This window comes from Microcaecilia unicolor, chromosome 1 (assembly GCF_901765095.1).
Source record: "Microcaecilia unicolor chromosome 1, aMicUni1.1, whole genome shotgun sequence".
NCBI lineage: Eukaryota > Metazoa > Chordata > Amphibia > Gymnophiona > Siphonopidae > Microcaecilia > Microcaecilia unicolor.
In genome coordinates, this window is record NC_044031.1 from 733,724,598 (window position 1) to 733,743,007 (window position 18,410).

The 18,410-nt window shown below is 42.3% G+C and overlaps 1 protein-coding gene across 1 annotated transcript in view; it reads right to left on the reverse strand.

Annotated features, from left to right (window-relative positions):
- VPS33B (VPS33B late endosome and lysosome associated) overlaps positions 1 to 18,410 on the reverse strand; it is a 93,180-nt gene that overhangs the window by 60,998 nt on the left and 13,772 nt on the right. Inside the window, exons 3-8 of the mRNA XM_030189666.1 lie at positions 15,406 to 15,486; positions 14,321 to 14,382; positions 13,182 to 13,231; positions 9,305 to 9,372; positions 8,278 to 8,323; positions 6,533 to 6,627 (exon numbers count right to left, since the gene is read on the reverse strand). Coding sequence (XP_030045526.1) covers positions 6,533 to 6,627; positions 8,278 to 8,323; positions 9,305 to 9,372; positions 13,182 to 13,231; positions 14,321 to 14,382; positions 15,406 to 15,486 — 402 coding nt within the window. The remainder of the gene's footprint in view (positions 1 to 6,532; positions 6,628 to 8,277; positions 8,324 to 9,304; positions 9,373 to 13,181; positions 13,232 to 14,320; positions 14,383 to 15,405; positions 15,487 to 18,410) is intronic.

The window sequence follows — 18,410 nt, forward strand, 5'->3', positions numbered from 1 at the left end:
CGGACTATATGATAAATCTGATTGACCTCCCAGCAAGAAACATGCCTGTATCCTCGCAAAAGTACCTCAACCTGCACTACCCCAACTGTAAAGGTCTCAAGTACAAAACTTATTATGGATCCAATTTCTCCTTCCTGGGCAGCCAACTCTGGAACGCTCTCCCTAGACCTATCCGAGCAATCCATGACCACCTACCATTCAGGAAAGCACTAAAGGAGAAATTAGATCTTACCTGCTAATTTGCTTTCCTTTAGTCCCTCCGGACCGGACCAGGATTGGACTGATGGGTTGTGCTCGCCTACCAGCAGGTGGAGACTGAGAAAAAACTCTGACTCTAGAGAGCCAATAGGAGCCCTGGCCATGTGACCTTAGCCTCAGTATTTGAATAACAAAGCAGGAAAGAAAGAAAGAAAGACCTTCTGTGCCGTATGGAATCCTAGCAGCCACAAAGCACTCGGCAATGCCAAGTATCAGAGCTCACCAGCAACTCTCACCAGAGAAGTGGTATGGCCCGATATGTATTACAGCTCACCAGCAACTCTCACTAGAGAAGTGGTATGGCTCACTTGTACTATAGCTCACCAGCAACTCTCACCAGAGAAGCGATATGGCTCACATGTAATATAGCTCACCAGCAACTCTCCCCAGAGAAGTGGTATGGCTCACGTATAATATAGCTCACCCGCAACTCTCACCAGAGAAGTGGTATGGCTCACTTGTCTTATAGCTCACCAGCAACTCTCACCAGAGAAGTGGTATGGCCCACTTAAGATTTTATATATATTCCATCAACTGAGCTTACCAGCAACTCTCACCAGAAAAGTGGTAAATCATATTTAAGGTTTTATAGATATTCCAGCAACTGAGCTCAGCCACAACTCTCACCAGAGAAGTGGTATGGCGTATTTAAGGTTTTATAGATAGATTCCAGCAATTGAGCTCACCAGCAACCACCAGAGAAGTGGTATAGACCACGTAAAGTTCTGTATATATATAGTATTGTTCCACGAATCGTAAAGGAATGAATACACTTCCTACTGAATACACTTCCTACTTAATAAAAGAAGCTAAAGAGTAGAGAGAACATGGGAGGGGCCTGGTCCGGTCCGGAGGGACTAAAGGAAAGCAAATTAGCAGGTAAGATCTAATTTCTCCTTCCTTAGCGTCCCTCCGGACCGGACCAGGATTGGACTGATGGGAAGTACCAAAGCAGTAATCTGAAGGGAGGGACACTATGAAAACTGCAGAGAAATGTTCATGCTGCATAGGCCACCTGGCGACAACTAACATGTAGTGTGTCCCAATGAGCAAAATAAAATGAAACTAGGACTAAGTTGCCAACTTACCAATGTGCACCGAGAGCACCAAAAATCGCCATAGTAAGAATAGAGCCCGCTTCTGAAGTTGTGGAATATGTTGTAATACGCTGTGGAACTGCCCTCTCAGCGAGAAGAGAAATAGACATTCTCATTTCCTTGATCCTTCGCGATATAGCGGGTTAGAAACAATGAAAAACTTTTACGCCTACTGGCTAGAAGGACAAAACCAATAAGAAAAAACCGATTGGGAAAGGTGAAAACTTTAAACTACAGCAGACCGAAAAGAAGTTACCAACCGTAGAAGTATTCCACACATAGATCTACTTGCTGCAATGGCTACTGGGAAACACTGCTTGAAGAGGAAAACTTTATAGAAAAAGTTATGGCTACTAGAAAACAGAACTTTAAGAGTCTGTTCACCTAGTTCACCTAGCTGGTGGACGAAGCGGGAGGTACAGGTTCAGGACTCCTTTAAGAAACCGCTTTGACAGTGGATGCTGCATAAGCGTGCGGTTGTCAACAGTATCATGCATCACTGATAGAGCTGCCAAATGAACTCTAATGGATGAGTAAGACAGACAAGATTTCACAAGATGCAGAAGATATTCCAAAACATGCAAAATGGATACTGTTTGTGGAATGAAGTGGTGAGAGGAGTACCACAGAGTGAACCGTCGCCACTTTGATTCATAGGACTTTAATGTAGGTTTCTGTCTGGAAGCAATTAAAACTTGAAGTACTTCCTGCGAAAATATCAAAGATGTTGCAGACCCAGTAACCACGCCATAAGTTTGAGTGACTGGGGGTCCGGATGTAGAAGGGTGCCTTGGTTCTGCGTAAACACCTAGTGAGATGATGGAAGAAACGCATAAAGAAGGCTGAAAAACCCCTGCTGGACATTGGCATCTGTCCCTGTCTCCGTCAAGACTGTTGCTGAACGGAAGAAGCAAGAAATGTTCGTGAGCCTGAAGGCAAAAAGAGATAGCCCTGAAGTGTCGCAGTGAGGAAGTAAGACTGAAAAAATGAGAGTCCATTCACCTAAATGCAGGGTGACACAACTAAGAAAAAATGAGTACAAACTCAAGAGTATACTCTTAACTCCTCCTTGGCAGATGACATAACCCATTGCCATGGCAAGGACCAACATAGCTCTCTCCGCCTTGTTTGTCAGTAGGGAAAACAAAATTCACCCGAAGGTAAAACGAATTGCTGAGGTCCCCCAGAAAAAAAAAATATATACAAACAAACTTCTGCCAAAAAGTGTACTGCACGAAGCATCCCAATGACAGAACTAAGGTTCTTGAGATAACTAGATGACACTTAAATAGTGCGATTGATGACCCTGAGATTCGCAATAGGATGAAGGAAAATTCCTTCTTGGGCATTAGAAAGTAAAATTGCATTCTGCAGAATAGAGCGAGGAAATGGCCGAAGGCCCAAGGTCACCAAGAAAAATATAAACTGGGATGTTTGCAGAGGAGACAAAAGACTGTGCGCCAACCTGACTAAACAAAGAGAAAATCAGAGATATCTGATGAGAGATCAAATGAGAGGCCTGGCTACAATCACCACCCAACCTAGAGACTGTAAGAAATGCAACACCCGGTGCGTGACCTGAGAACTCTGCTGATAAGACTTTCTCCAATTAGGCAGTCGTCTAGGTAAGAATGAAATGACCCTAAGAGCGCAATGAACATCCTCTTAGATCTATAAAAGAACGGAAGAGAGAGTACTGCTGAAAATGACCGGTTAATGCATAAGCAAAAAACTAGCCATTCTCTGGATCCTGAGGAGAAGAGGAAGGGTGACCAAGGACACCAGTTAAATAGGGCTACAAACTCCAACCCTATCTCTATGGCGTTCCATAGTTGGGTAAGTTCTGAATATAGAAAGTTCTGAATATAGGAGTCCACCAGCTATGGTAGTACGCTCCAGACAGAAAAAAATTGTCCCAGTATGAACGTCTGATTCACCGGCCTGTAATTTCTTGGATCTCCCTAATCCACATACCACTAATCCACGTACCACGGTCATGCGTCCTCCCTCACTGAGATGTAGATTGTAAGCTCCTTTGAGCAGGGAACGTCCTTCTTTGTTAATTTGTACAGCGCTGCGTAACCCTAGTAGCGCTCTAGAAATGTTAAGTAGTAGTAGTAGTACCAGACTCACACCCAATAGATATGAATGTTGAGCTTGTTTCAGGTTAAAACACCGAACCTAGGCCCAGGGTCCCCGGTGTTTCTAGTGGTGAACAGCCATGGCAAATATTGTATGCGTTAGTTTGCAGAATTACTGCAAAGCCTTGCTTTTGGAGCAGAGATTTCTGTTCGATACTCTCGTGAGAGGGTTTTTTTTTTTTTTTTCTTCTTTTCTTTAATGCTGTTCTGGCTGTAGAAAGGTGGACATTTGAGCTTCCCCAGAATGGCAAAACTTATGTACCTATGCCCATTAGATATGAATGCTGGACTTGATGGACTTTAGGCCTTACCCAGCATAACCATACTTATGTACCTATGGTATAAATACACAGGAAGTGAGTGAATCCTCTTCCAATTGAAAGAACACTCTGGAGTGAAGGCGCATAGAATGAAAATGAAAAAGGACAAACTTGGAAATTACCTGTAACGAAAAAAGTGAAGTTGTGCCACAGCCACTTGGTGAAGGCAGTGTAGACAAGACTGTATCTGAATTCAAGAAAGCTTGATATAACATCAGGTCTCTAAGGAAGAGGAAGAGATAGCAGATGGTATGTATAGGCATACTGGACCAAACCAGGATGTTTATAATCTGCCAATGCTGAACTGATAGAGTAGAGACAAACACGAGTAGATGGTTTGAGGACCGTCCACTATCTTTAAGTGAAAGGATGACTTTATTCTCTAAGTGACCATCAGGCTCATTTTCAAAGCACTTAGCCTCCCAAAGTTCCATAGAAACCTATGGAACTTAGCCTCCCAAAGTGCTTTGAAAATATGCCTCCATATGTCCTGTAAAAACCAGAAGAAAGCTAAAATGAAAAATGAGAGGCTTCAAGGCAGTTGGAAAAGAAGGGAAGACATGAATAAAGCATGCCTGCTAAGGCAGCTGAGTGACTGGGAGCTTGGTAGACAGGACTGTCCCTCAGAGAATATGAAAGAGCTGATATATCCCCATGGCATCTGAACAATATACTGTATGCCTCTAGAGAAGGCTTCTTAAAGTCGGAAAAAGAAAACACTGTATAACACTACAGCCATTGAGAGTGTCTGTTAAGTTCTTAAAACACTATATAACATCATACGCATGGAGTAAAATGCTTGAAAGGAACTAAGATATTATGGTCAGAATTGCAAAGTACCAATCAATTGACTCTTAGACAATGTAGTTCTATTCACCAGGGAATGAGAAAGACAGAAATTTACTCTATGCCTATAGAGAAAGTTTCTAAAGTTCTTAAAACACTGTATAATACTACAGCTATTGAGGAAAATGCTTGAAATGAATTATGATATTATGATAAGATGTAGATTTTCCACCAGGCAATGAAAAATGACTGAGCACCAGAAAAAACTAGTGTTAACAGCCCCGTGATACATAGAAATTTAAAAGAAGAAAAGCTTGTTATATATCCATATATGAAAGGAGCCCCCTTTCAACCAAATATTGCCTGCTGATGTGAAGAGCCTTTTAGAACACGCCGTTCAGCACACACAAAAGTGTACACATCTTGGAGCCGAACTGCTCTATGAACTGCAGCCTTACCTTCAGCAGAGAGATCCCCGACTGATAAGATGGAGGGAGAAACAAAATGGCCGCCGTTCGCTCCACTGGCCCTGTGGCGATCGTCGACAGCGCGCCCGACACCTCCGAACAAGCGGAGCCCAGTGGAACGGCGAAGAAACAACAGCCGGCGAAAAAGGCCCCGAAAAAACTGGAGGCAGCACCGGACCCGAAGAAACCTTGAAGGGAGAGCAAAATTTACACGTTCCGGCTGCGTGAACTGCGCGACGCTGACCGACAGCAGCTGTTTGAACTTTTAAGCCATATCGGAAAAAACAGGTGGCCGCGCTTACGCGGTTCGCACCTTTCTTTTTTTTTTTTTTGTTCATTTGTTTAAACTGCCGCCGCCAAAACGCAAGAAAATGGAGGAAATTAAATCTGACGAGAAAAATCGCTGTTTAAAGTCACAGATACTGAATTATTTTCTTCTGTTTGTTTTTTTTTTTTTTTTTTTTTTATAACCCCTCAATCATAATAAAAACACTGGAGCTGCCTGCTCGTTAGAAGTCTGGGGAAAGAAAGGCTGCTTCTTTGAATTTACTTTTATTTGATTTAATTCTTTTAAAGCAGCTACCTGTTAAAAGTGGCTGCCTCTCCCAAAGACGGTACACCTTTCCAGAGAAAGGGACGGCCCTTCCCTGCTAAGCCATGGAGATGGGGAGGAAGGGGGGTGGACTCGAGACACTCGAGTTTAACACCCCCGAGGCTGTCAAAGAAAGGAAACCCTGTCAAGCCTCTAAATAAGATTCCAGGCACAGAAGAATTATCACAAATATCTGTAATATCTAAAGAAAAAAGGAGAGAGACTAATGGGCTCACTTCCTACCTGCTGAGAGACTGAGAAAATACTGAGGCTAAGGTCACATGGCCAGGGCTCCTATTGGCTCTCTAGAGTCAGAGTTTTTTCTCAGTCTCCACCTGCTGGTAGGCGAGCACAACCCATCAGTCCAATCCTGGTTCGGTCCGGAGGGACGCTAAGGAAAACCCATTTATTCAAGCAAGCCTACCCAAAGGACCCAGATTAATCTTATGAACCCATCTACCTTACATATACCGAAGAGAAAACGACATTGACCCAGACTCCATCTCCCACCTTACCTTCCTCTCTATCACCTGTCTCTACCTACCCATCCATCCTATTACTCTGTTATACTTAATTTCCTACTTTACATAACAAAATTCTGTGTTACCTATTACTATGTAAGCCGCATTGAGCCTGCTTTTAGTGGGAAAGTGCGGGATACAAATGTAATAGATAAGTAAATAAAAAGAGCCCCCGCAGCTACCAAAGGGCCCTATTTCACGCAGCTTGGTAAAAGGACCCCTATGCTAGTTAGACTAGAGACTTACATAGCATTATAAGTATTAACTTCTATTAAGGAATCAAAACAACAGATTTACTTACTACTGACCCTTATAAAGAGAAAGCACAAAGAAAAAGGCTGATTCCTCACCAAGAAATAGTCCCTGTAAAATTCTGGCAGCTCCATACTGATGATGTCATCATCCAGTGGAAGTAGGTAGAAATACCACTCATCACATATCACGTCTAGGATGAGCACAGAAAAATTAAAGAATAAGATGGAAGTGACATTGCAACACTTTTAGGGGAAAAAAATCACTTGCATATTAATATTTATCTGAAACACTATACACAATCGGAGAACAGAGTACAATGGGGGAAGTACAATACTATCCTTCTATGACTGGTAGGGCTGTATATACACATGCTTAACATTTAGGCATAAGCACTTATGACAGCCATAGAGCTGCTTTAAGAGTTAGCACCTAATTGCTGCAGATGTGACTTCCAGAGTCTCTGCTGCTCAAAAGTAAACGCGGGCACTAGAGGCCATTAGCGCCCGCATTTATCCACACAGAATGTTCAGAGAGGTCTAGTGCAGGAAACAAGAGCACCAGGCACTAGCGTAGATAGCATGCAAATGTAGTCAAGCTCATGTTAATGAGGTCATTTTGTATTCCTCCCCAATGCTCAGAAAAGAGTGCCTCAAACAAAACTGTCTTACTGCTGCAAGAAATAACGCCAGGTCGGAGCAGGCATTGGAAGAGAGGATTTCCCACGATTCTCATGCCTCTCTCATGATTCTTTCTGCAAAATCTGCCAATTTTGATTGCTTTTGGAAGCGGAAGCCTGCGTAAGACCTTAAGAACTGGTCGTAAGAAACAGCAGACCCAAGTGAAAGCACACATTGATGTCCGTTTCTTGCATCTAAATTTAAAGCACCCATGCAAAAAAAAAAAAATACCCAGTGAAAACACACATTAACATCTGTTTCCTGTGTCTAAATATAAGCATTCAAGCTAAAAATAATTTTAAAACACTTATATTTAGGCTGCAGAAAACAAACGCCAATGTGTTCTTCACGTTCGGGTTTTACCAGGCACACGTGCATAGGAGTCAAGCTTAGCGTGAAACTCTTCTGCGCATGCACCCAGCACAATCCCCCTGCCGAACTCCCTAATGCTCAATGCTATGAGCGCACCTATATTTGCATCTCATTAGCATTGAGCATTAGGGCGTTGTTTTTCTGTGCTGTTCTGGCAGAATTTTTACAGTGCTATTTGGAACAGCGCCGGAGTATTGAACATAGAGGCTAGAATACTGTAAGTTATATGCACATATACAATTGCTCAAGCTCCACCCATGTGTACACCCACTTTGCAAATACACACTGCAAGTTAAGTGGGTATTTACAGAATAACGCTTAGGCAGAATTTTGGCAGATTCATGTGTATGTGTACACATACAAGTTCTTTCATATCTGTTTCTGAAAGTTGGGGCAGCATGTACTTCAGCCAGGCCGGTGTTTCCTCAAAGCAGCACTCTTTGGTTCTAAGTACATAAGAATTGCCGTACTGGGACAGACCGAAGGTCCATCAAGCCCAGCATCCTGTTTCCAACAGTGGCCAATCTAGGTCACAAATACCTGGCAAGATCCCAAAACAGTACAATACATTTTATGCCGCTTATCCTAGAAATAAGCAGTGAATTTTCCCCAACTCCACTGTAATAATGGCTTATGGACTTTTCTTTTAGGAAGCTATCCAAACCTAGGTAGAGGAACATGTGCTGAGCCAAATATTTTCAGGTGCTGCAGATTGGCACCGGGGCCAGGGGTTTCTAACCCCTGCACTATTTTATGTCAACAGAGAGCTGGGCAAATTCTCCACTGCTTACCTCCAAAGATTCCCTCTTCTTCCAGCACCATGTCACAAGTATACAGCTGAAACACAGGAAAGCAGTGGAGTTAGCATTTGGAACAGAGATCTGGGTATCTTAGTCCAATCTGCAGCTTTTCATTTCAAAAGTACAGCCAAATCCTTTCTATAAAATATTTAGCACTTGAAAATGTTTGGCCAATAATATCCAGGCTGGCAGTAAACGTTTCACCTTACAATTTTCTGTTTTCACACAAAGTCATAAAACATGCAGGTGAAGCTAATACAATAAAAGGGAGCCTGGGCGGAAGGTTCAAAATCCAGCTCCATTTTCCTGTCCTTCATTCCAGATGACAGAGGTTGAAAATGCATCCCAGTGTGTGAACTGTAGAATTAGGAGCACAGATAAGCATTATGGAATGGGTTAAAAGGCCAGAGATTGATAGGTCTGTATGACTCTGGAATCTATCAGAGATTGATGAGCCTGCATGATCTCTGGTATTTATGATACCCTTACAGATGAAGCAGGCCTGGGAAAGAAACTAGCGTAAACAAACAACAAAAGAATGTGGTCCAACAGCTTGAGGGAACCAGATGTTGGGAACCAGATAATAATCTGTGAGAAGGATAGTTTGCAGAAAAAGAGTCATGTAAATCATTGTCTGGAACAAACGATATAAGCCGCCATCTCAGAAGAGTATTTCAGAGAAGCAGTTTCAGTGAACATCTTTTTAATGTAACTGTACTGATCTCTCATGAGAAACTATTGTATTTGTATTTGGTAAGTGAATAAAATATACTTTCTCATATGCATGTAGCACTGGTTTCTTTTACCCTCCCAGTTGAGAATGGCTGGTTCATGCTAATTTGGGAAGGGATACAAGCAGCCTAAAAACAGAACCCTCTATTGGTTTTTCTGTACCTAGATATCAATGCCCTGGAAACACAGAAAATGTTGCAGAGAACTAACAAACAAATCTTCCTATCTTAAAGGAATTGTTTGAAGGTAGGAATAGCATGCTCTAAGAGCTCTTAAGACAACTCACCTTTTGAGGACTAAAGATTATTTTATATTTCCGGCTTCTCTTGGCTGCTTTATCTGCATTGATGATACCTTAAAAGAAGAAGAATGTTATGTTGTACTTAGGGAGGCAAAGAACAGTTCATGTCTGAGGGACCGAAAAGAAGAAGCACCAAACCACTAAACATTAGCTCTCAACTTTAGGGGATCTTTTACTAAAGCTTTGCTTGAGTTATCTGCGGCAGGGCCCACAGGAATAAAATGGGCCCTACAGTAGATAACTCAAGCTAAGCTTTAGTAAAAGACCCCCTTAATAATCTATTATTGCTCTTGGGGAGTGTCCACATTTCTAAACTAGCCTCTCCAGCATTAACTTATCCCAATAGATGTTTTTCCATTTCCTGGAAATTACCTTTACACTGCTGAATTGGCCAATATGACCCGTGCCTGGCAAGGGTGAAACAGAAACAGAAAGTGATGTGACCCTGCTTTAACCTGTACTTGAGATTAACCTTTTTCTTAACCTCTACCCATAGAAGCCAGCTCTATCTGTGCTGTGGGTGCTTGAGCACCCCCAATATTGTGCACACTCTTTGAATGCGTCCAGGGAGAGGTATTTGGGTATAGCACCCCCATTGTTTTGGAAAGTTGGTTCTATGCCTCCACTTATGTCTAGCAATAATTCTTATGTGTGTAAAGTGGATTGTGTTCAGATGTTCGCAGCAGCATTTGCTTGATAGAGTAGGTGATACTTGTAGTAAGAGTGCCTTTATATGACATTCTGCCTTTTGCTCTAGCTCCTCTGTTTTTCTAGGGGATTCCCCCCTCACCCCCACCCAAGTACTTCCTGGAGCAGAATTTCAGTTTGCAGCACCGTTTCCATGGAGGGACTATACAAGAAACTCTACTCCTCCACCTAAGGCCTTAGTTGTTTTTTCTCCTCTGAACAGCCCATGGGAGAAATTATGGGAACAACAGAAGGAACAAGTAGATTCATGGCCGTCTCATTCTTTAGCCTAAAAATAAATTCTTTGTCCTAAAGATTCTGTATTGCTGCTATAACTCACTATGCCCCTGTCTGTTTGAATTTCTGCTTTGGAAGTCTGAAGCACTTGAATTTTATGGCTCCAGTTGTGCTGTCAAAGTTTTCTTGACAAATACATTTGGCAGTTTGGAACCACTAACCCCCTTTTGGGCTGAACTCATTATCCAGGATTTCAGTTCAAATGAGGTTGAGATTGCCAGCCAAGAGACATGAAGGAGGGCATTCACTGAAAGAAGAGGATTCTACAAAAGGAAGAGCATCCAGCAAAAGAAATTCACCCAGGAATCCTCAGAGCCTAATCCGCTACACCATTTGCTTCATCCTTACTAAACCAATCCAGACCGACTGGAGGTGCCAAAGCTAGCTCCCTACCCTTGGAAAGGGATGGGGAGTCACAGCACCATTCGGAAACTCTGCAAGCCCAGCATCCTGTTTCCAACAGTGGCTAACCCAGGTCACAAGTACCCGGCAAGATCCCACACAGCACATCTAAAGCTAAGTTGAGCTTTTTAGTACAACGTTATTTGTCAAAATGATAAACCGTTTATAAACTAAGCTCCTTAGAGTATGCAGTATTAGTGAAAGTATATTAAGCGTAAAACTTTTTTAAAAAGTTAAAAAAAAAGATAAAAAGTAAAAACATTAATAAAAAAGAATAAAGGAGGTTGGTAGGGTATGTCGATGATTACAACTGTCGCAAAATTAGGGTATTACAACAATGGCAACCCTAGTGACCTATGAGACTTCCCTACTTTAAAAAAACAGATATTTTCACTAACTGCATGACTCTGTATGTTCAACTGACAAGTGTGTAAAGTAGTGTTATCCTAGAAATAAGCAGTGAATGTTCCAAAGTCCATTTTAATAATGGTCTATGGACTTTTCCTTTAGGAAGCCATCCAAAACATTTTAAAACCCTGCTAAGCTAACTGCTTTTACTAATTCTCTGGCAATGAATTCCAGAGTTTAATTATACGTTGAGTAAAGAAATATTTACTCTCAGCATTACTATTCAGCGTTTGTTCCTGAGGAAGCCTTTTGTCAGGGTGAAACAGTGGCCCCGTTGAACGCAAAAGTGACAGTGCTGGATCAAGAAAATGAGAATTATGCTAAGTGCAGTTTTTTCATGATGCGTTCATGTTAGCAATTCATATCACTGAGAGAAGTAGTCAACAATTTTGCTATTTGAAGTGAATTTTGGTTAATCTTTAAAAGCATAATCAAAAAAATTAAATCAAAAAAATCTCTTTGGAGTTTTTACAGCCCAGTGATAGAAATCAAGCGCTATTTACGTGTATGCCCATACCATGTAATTACGTTCAAAACCATTAGATTACCTTTTGTTAACTCTAGCAGATACTGAAGTTTGTTTGTTCTTTAAAAAAATTTTACCATGTGTTTTTGCCTCCAACGCAACCTTTTTTTCAAAGTCCCTCTTTGCCTTTCTTATCAGCGCTTTGTATTTGACTTGCCAATCCTTATGCTGTTTCTTATTATTTTCAGTTGGATCCTTCTTTCATTTTATGAAGGATTTTCTTTTAGCTCTAATAGCTTACTTCACCTCACTTTTTAACCATGCCGACTGTCATTTGGTCTTCTTTCCTCCTTTTTTAATACACGGAATATATTTGGCCTGAGCTTCCAGGATGGTATTTTTGAACAGCATCCATGCCTGATCTAAATTTTTGACCTTTGCAGCTGCTGCTCTAAGTTTTTTTTTTCACCATTCTTCTATCATACTCTCCCTTTTGAAAGTTAAATGCTAACATATTGGATTTCTTGTGTGTACTTACTCCAAAGCTGATATAAAATCTGATCATATTATGATCACCATTATCAAGCGACCCCAGCACCATTACCTCCTGCACCAGATTATGCGCTCCACTAAGGAACAGGTCTAGAATTTTTTCCTTTTCTTGTTGGATCTTGTACCAGCTGCTCCATAAAGCAGTCCTTGATTTCGTCAAGGAATTTTACCTCCCTAGCATGCCCTGATGTTACATTTACCCAGTCAATATCGGGGTAATTGAAATCGCCCATTATTATTATGTTCCCCAGTTTGTTAGCCTTCCTAATTTCTGACATTTCTACATCCATCTGTTCATCGTGGCCAGGTGGACGTAGTACACTCCTATCACTATCCTTTCCCCCTTTACACATGGAATTTCAATCCATAGGGTTTCCAAGATGTGTTTTGTTTCCTGCACAATTTTCAACCTATTTGCTTCAAGACCCTCCTTAACATACAATGCTACCCCTCCACCAATTTGATCCACCCTATCACGACGATATAATTTGTGCCCTGGTATGACAGTGTCCCATCTGGTTATCCTCCTTCCACCAGGTCTCAGAGATGCCTATTATATCTAATTTTTCATTTAGTGCACTATATTCTAACTCACCCATCTTATTTCTTAGGCTTCTGCCATTCACATATAGACATTTCAAACTATGTTTGTTGTTTCTATTTACCTCTTGCTCAGTAGTTGACAGTGTTAATTTGCAATCTTTTGTCTGATTTTTATTTAAAGACACCTGATCTAGTATGGTCTCTTTTGCAACCTCACTATTGGGATACCCTATCTTTCCTGTTTTGGTGATATCTTTGAAAGATACCTTGTTCCGAACCATGCATTTTTGAACGACTGTCAGCCTTCTCCCAGTGACTAAATCAAGAATGAGAAACATATGAGAAGAAACAAGAGACTTGGATTATTTTTGGCTGGATCATGACTGGGAAATAACATTCATCACCCTGCTCCTCCACAGTAAAATATGTTCAGTCTGCTGGAAAGCACAGAAGTTCTGCAAACAAACTCCCTTTCCTGAAATGAGTTTGTTAAAACACTCAACTCACCAGCAATGTACCTCACATGCTTAATCCGTGGTCTGATCAAAAAGCACAACCTGAAAACAAAACAGAGGGAGACAGGGTGAGTCATAAGCTTTCATACAAGACAAGCTGGCAGATATATACAACTGGATTCTATATAGCGCGACTTAAGTTGAACGCGCAAATTCGGTCATATTCTGGATTTGCACTTGCAACTTAGTTAACAAGCTAATCAGCACCAATAAATGCCACTTAATCAATTGACACTAATTGGCATTAATTAGGATTTACATGGAGAACTGTCTAAGCATATTCTATAACATGATGCACATAGTTGAAAAGGGGGCGTGGCCATGGGTGGGTTGTGGGCGTATTTAAAATCTATGCACGTGGTTATAGAATACACCCGGTTCGTGCCTAATTTAGGAACTGGCATTTACGCCAAGTTTTACTTGACGTTAACTGTCCACAACTAAATTTAGTCACGTAGACGAGTACTCCGTGTATTCTATAAACCGTGCAGAAATTTAGGTGTATTTCGTTTCTGTGCCGATTTTTTAGGCATGATCTAGTCCATAGTGCCTCCGAAAATACAAGGAATACAGAGCTGAGAGAACTAGTTTATTTCCTTTTTATAGGCTTCCCCCTTTCTCTCTTAGCAGTCTTTGCCAGCCCCATCCACATCCTCCTAGACAGCATGCTTAGGTAGCTTAAAGGACTCCTCAACTAGAGGCTGGAGGACTGTCAAATACAAGGTGTACCCTCAGCACTAATCTTCACCCAGGAGAGGATGCCACAGCAGTGGCAGACTCTGTTCTCTGAGCTTGAGTGAGGGGTATCTATACCTAACCAGCCTCAACATCCTCCACATTGTTACACTATAGCTCAAGTCACAGGCCGATATCATAGTAAGTAAACACATATCTTAAACAATAATTGTAACTGACAGCAGATATTCAAAAAGCATAAGTGAGCAGAAGCCCTACTGTGTATACTGCATACATTTGCTAGTATTTGTGCCTCAGGACAATTTATCCAAGACTTTTTTTTAAATACTAAATTCAAAATTATGAGTGGCACCACAAGGTTAAAGCAACTTTTGTGTGTAAATGAAAAGTTTACCTCTAAAGTCATTTAAAAAGCACCTGTCAAGTAAAACTCACTGGTCACTGTTGCTGTAAACTGGCTTATTCTCCAGTTTATAAAGCTTATCCACTTCATGTTGCTAAGGAAAAAAATACATAGAATGAGTTTACAATCTGACAAGCTTTAAGTCATGCAAATCTTTTTTTTTTTTTAATAAGTCATTTATTGGCACCTAATGACAACCCCGTTACCAAAGTAGTTAACAAGGCATGAGATCAAAACCATGGAGCCAATAAAGTAAACCAGCTCAACACACAGAAGAACATCAATGTCAGGAACATTTTTTCCCCCAATATCCCATCCAACCCCACCCCCTCACCAAAACAACAGAACCAAAATTATTACACATCAGGATATGGCTGCGAGCCACAGGAGTCAATGTGTCCCAGAAGGGTGCCCAAATCCGAAGAAAAAGCTAGTCTTTGGAAGATGCAAGATCTGGAATCCCCTTGTGCTCCAAAGCACAAAGGTGAATTATGGCAGCCTGCCAGTGAGAGACAGTAGGAGCATCCGCTAAAAGCCACAATTGCAAAATCACCTCAAGGCAGCACGCATACCCAACGGCAGACTCCCCTGTATCCAAAAGATACCAAAGAACAAGCGGCATGCTGGAGACCAACAAAGTTTCCAAAACCGGGAAACATGAGCAGTCAGTTGTGTCCACAAATGCTGTATGGACGGACAGGCGAGGTGGGCCCCACTTTCTGCACACTTAGGACACTTGTCATCCTTTCTCAGTGTAGAATGGAAGGATCATGCAAATCTTTTAAAGAAAAGTTCTTACAAGAAGGGGTTTTATTTGACTAAATAACCTGATCACATCCTACTCTGAAAGCACAACTGCTAAAAAACAACAACTGGAAACTACTGTGCTGAACAGTGAATTAGCCTCATTACAATGATTTTAAGTGCGTTGTGCACTCAAAGCTTTGTGCAGGTTAGCTTTAAGCACAAATCTCTTCCTGTGTCATGTGCCCCAAAATTTGTGCACTAAAGCCACACTAACCATGCACAAAGCCTGAGCACACTCATTTTTTTCCAGCAACCTCCTAGTGGGGCATTAATGTTCTATTCACAGATTAAAGGGAGAATTTTCAAATACCTTCAGAATGGAGACATTTGCAATGCGGTCCAGAGGGCTCATCAAGTCTGGTTCAATAAACAAGTCCTTTTTTCCGGGTAGCTACAAGAAAAACATACATTCTATTTTCTCTCCATTTTTAAGAACTGTATCGTCCTTTAAACAGAAAGGTCTGCTGTCCAGCCAGGAGAGTTTCCCATGGCTGGATGGTTTACTGGCATTCTTCTGCTGCTGAGGCATCTCCTGTCCAGCATCAGGAGTGCCTGTGACATCAGTTCATCCCTCATTATGTGAAATAACCACAGAATTCTGCCTCAGTGACAAGCATGGGCACCTCCATAAACGAGACAATGGGGCTAATTTTCAAAGCACTTAGACTTACAAACAGTGGTGTGCTGGAGCCGGCTCGCTCCGGCTCACAAGAGCTGGTTGTTAAATTTTGCTCAGACTTGCGAGCCAGTTGATGAAACGCGCGAGCCGGCTCTCCCTCCCTCCTCCCTCCGGATCCGGTCCCTCACTGACCCTGCCAGCGCTGACTCTCCCCCACTGTCGGTTCACGCAGGGCTGGTCCGCCACTTATCTACCCGCCCTGGCGCCCTCTTCTCCCCCCAAGGACCCTTTTTCTTTTCTTTCATTTTAAATTTACCGGCTCCGTCTGAGTCCAACCGCATGGGTAGCAGCGTCACTGGAAGCGCTCCCCTCCGTCCTGAGTCCTGACGTCATCTCTAGCAGAAGCTTCCTCGAGGGCGGGACACTGAGAATGAACGAATCAGGAAGCTTCTGCTAGAGACGTCAGGACTCTGGAGGGGAGCGCTTTCAGTGACGCTGCTGCCCATGCGATCAGACTCGGATGGAGCCGGTAAATTTAAAATAAAATAAAAAGGATCCTTGGGGGGAGAAGAGGGCGCCAGGGCAGGCAGGCAGTTGGACATGGGAGCGGAAGGGCAAGGGAGAGAGGACCATCTGGACATGGCAGGGCTCAGGGAGAGGGGAATTGCTGGACAGGAATGAATGGAGGGGGCAGGAGACAGATGGGCATGGATGGATATGGATTGCACGGCAGGGCTCAGGGAGAGAGGGGAATTGCTGGACAGGGATGAATGGAGGGGGCAGGAGACAGATGGGCATGGATGGATATGGATTGCACGGCAGGGCTCAGGGAGAGAGAGGAATTGCTGGATAGGGATGAATGGAGGGGGCAGGGGACAGAGGAGCATGGATGGGAGGGCACGGCTCAGGGAGAGAGGGGAATTGCTGGATAGAAATGAATGGAGGGGGCAGGAGACAGATGGGCATGGATGGGAGGGCAGGGCGAGAAGAGAAATTGCTGGACATAGAGGGGAGGGAAGAGAGATGAAGGAGATGAAATGAGGGGAAAGGAAGAGAGGAAAAAAACTGCACATGGATGAAGAAAATAGGCAGAGGCTGAGGACCAGAAATGAAGAAGAAAGGAGGGAAAGGAAATAAATAAATGGAAAGGAAGCCCTGGAAATGGAGTTAAGAGGACAGATAGCAGCAGAATCAGATACTGGGCCAGCATGATCAGAAAAACAGTCACCAGACAACAAAGGTAGAAAAAAATCATTTTATTTTCATTATAGTATTTGGAATATGTTCACTTTGAGAATCAGGTGCTCAACATTAAAAGTTTATATTTATTTACTTATTTATGGCATTTTATCGCACATTAAACATGAATTAGATTGGAACCTGGGATCATTTAATTTTTTTCCCCCTGGAGTAATGCATTGCCGCCCCCCCCCCCCCAGGCTCTCTCCCCGGCCATAGCCAGCTCTGCAATTTGGGGGGGGGGCACAGAGGGGGACCGGGGAGAGAGCCTGTTGTTAAACATTTACCAGCACACCACTGCTTACAAAGTTCCATAGGTTGCTTTGAAAATACGCCTCAATATCTCCCCAAATGTTCCAGGTGCTGCTGTTGAACTGGCTCTCCTTCCCCCCACTGCGAACATGACCTCCTCACTCCTTGCCCTCTCCCCCCAAACTAAGCCCACCTATGGGCACCTTAAATTGGAAAAGCAGTGAAATAACTTTTGTACGTAAACAAAACATGGGGGTAGCCTGCTTGGGCACCCTAACCTCCTCTGGCAGATAAGACGGGCCATTTCAGTCTCTCTCTGCCATCATTTATTACGTTATTATATGGAAGGAGGTGAAGGAGCACGTATCACCGCTTCTGCTTCACACTTCCATGGATGCACCCAGGAACTAATGCAGGGCTCCAGAAATCTCAGGCATCATGTCGCCAGGTGACTAGAAGTTTGCTGCTGGTGCCTGGGATTTTTGTGCCCTAAAATTAAAAAAACAAACAAACAACTTTTATGGTGAACATTCAGAAAATGTTGCTCTCTCATACTAGCTGTGTTTTAAATAATTTCATTCATCATTTTTTTTTAATGGATATCCTTTTGCAGGGCCAGGCAGCACCATTCAGGTTTCAGCAGGCTCTTCCTATGAATTTTGGGATGTCACACTATCACTAGGATTCCCTGTCCCATATGCTCCGTGACACTAGACACAGTACACATAAAACAGATTTACACATTTTTCCAGTTTTGAAATAGACTTGACATGAACGCTTTTTTTTTAATCTGTAAATTAATTTTAATTTGCTCATGTAAATGTATTTCATATGGCACATAAATCATAATTCCAGTTCAAGACTGATCAATATGGTGGACATAAAAACATTCATAAAACTCACAAACACAGGAGTCCTTTTACTAATGTGGGTTTAGCGTGTTCTTTTTTAAATATTTTTTGGGGTAGGGAAGTTTTATCCAGCTAGTGAATTCACATTAGTGCATGCTAACTGGATAACACAGACTTAACATGAGAGAACTTAGCACTACTACTTATCATTTATATAGCGCTACTAGATGTACGCAGCGCTGTACACTTGAACATGAAAAGACAGTCCCTGCTCGACAGAGCTTACAATCTAATTAGGACAAACAGGACAAATAAGAGATAAGGGAATAATAAAAGTGAGGATGATAAAATAAG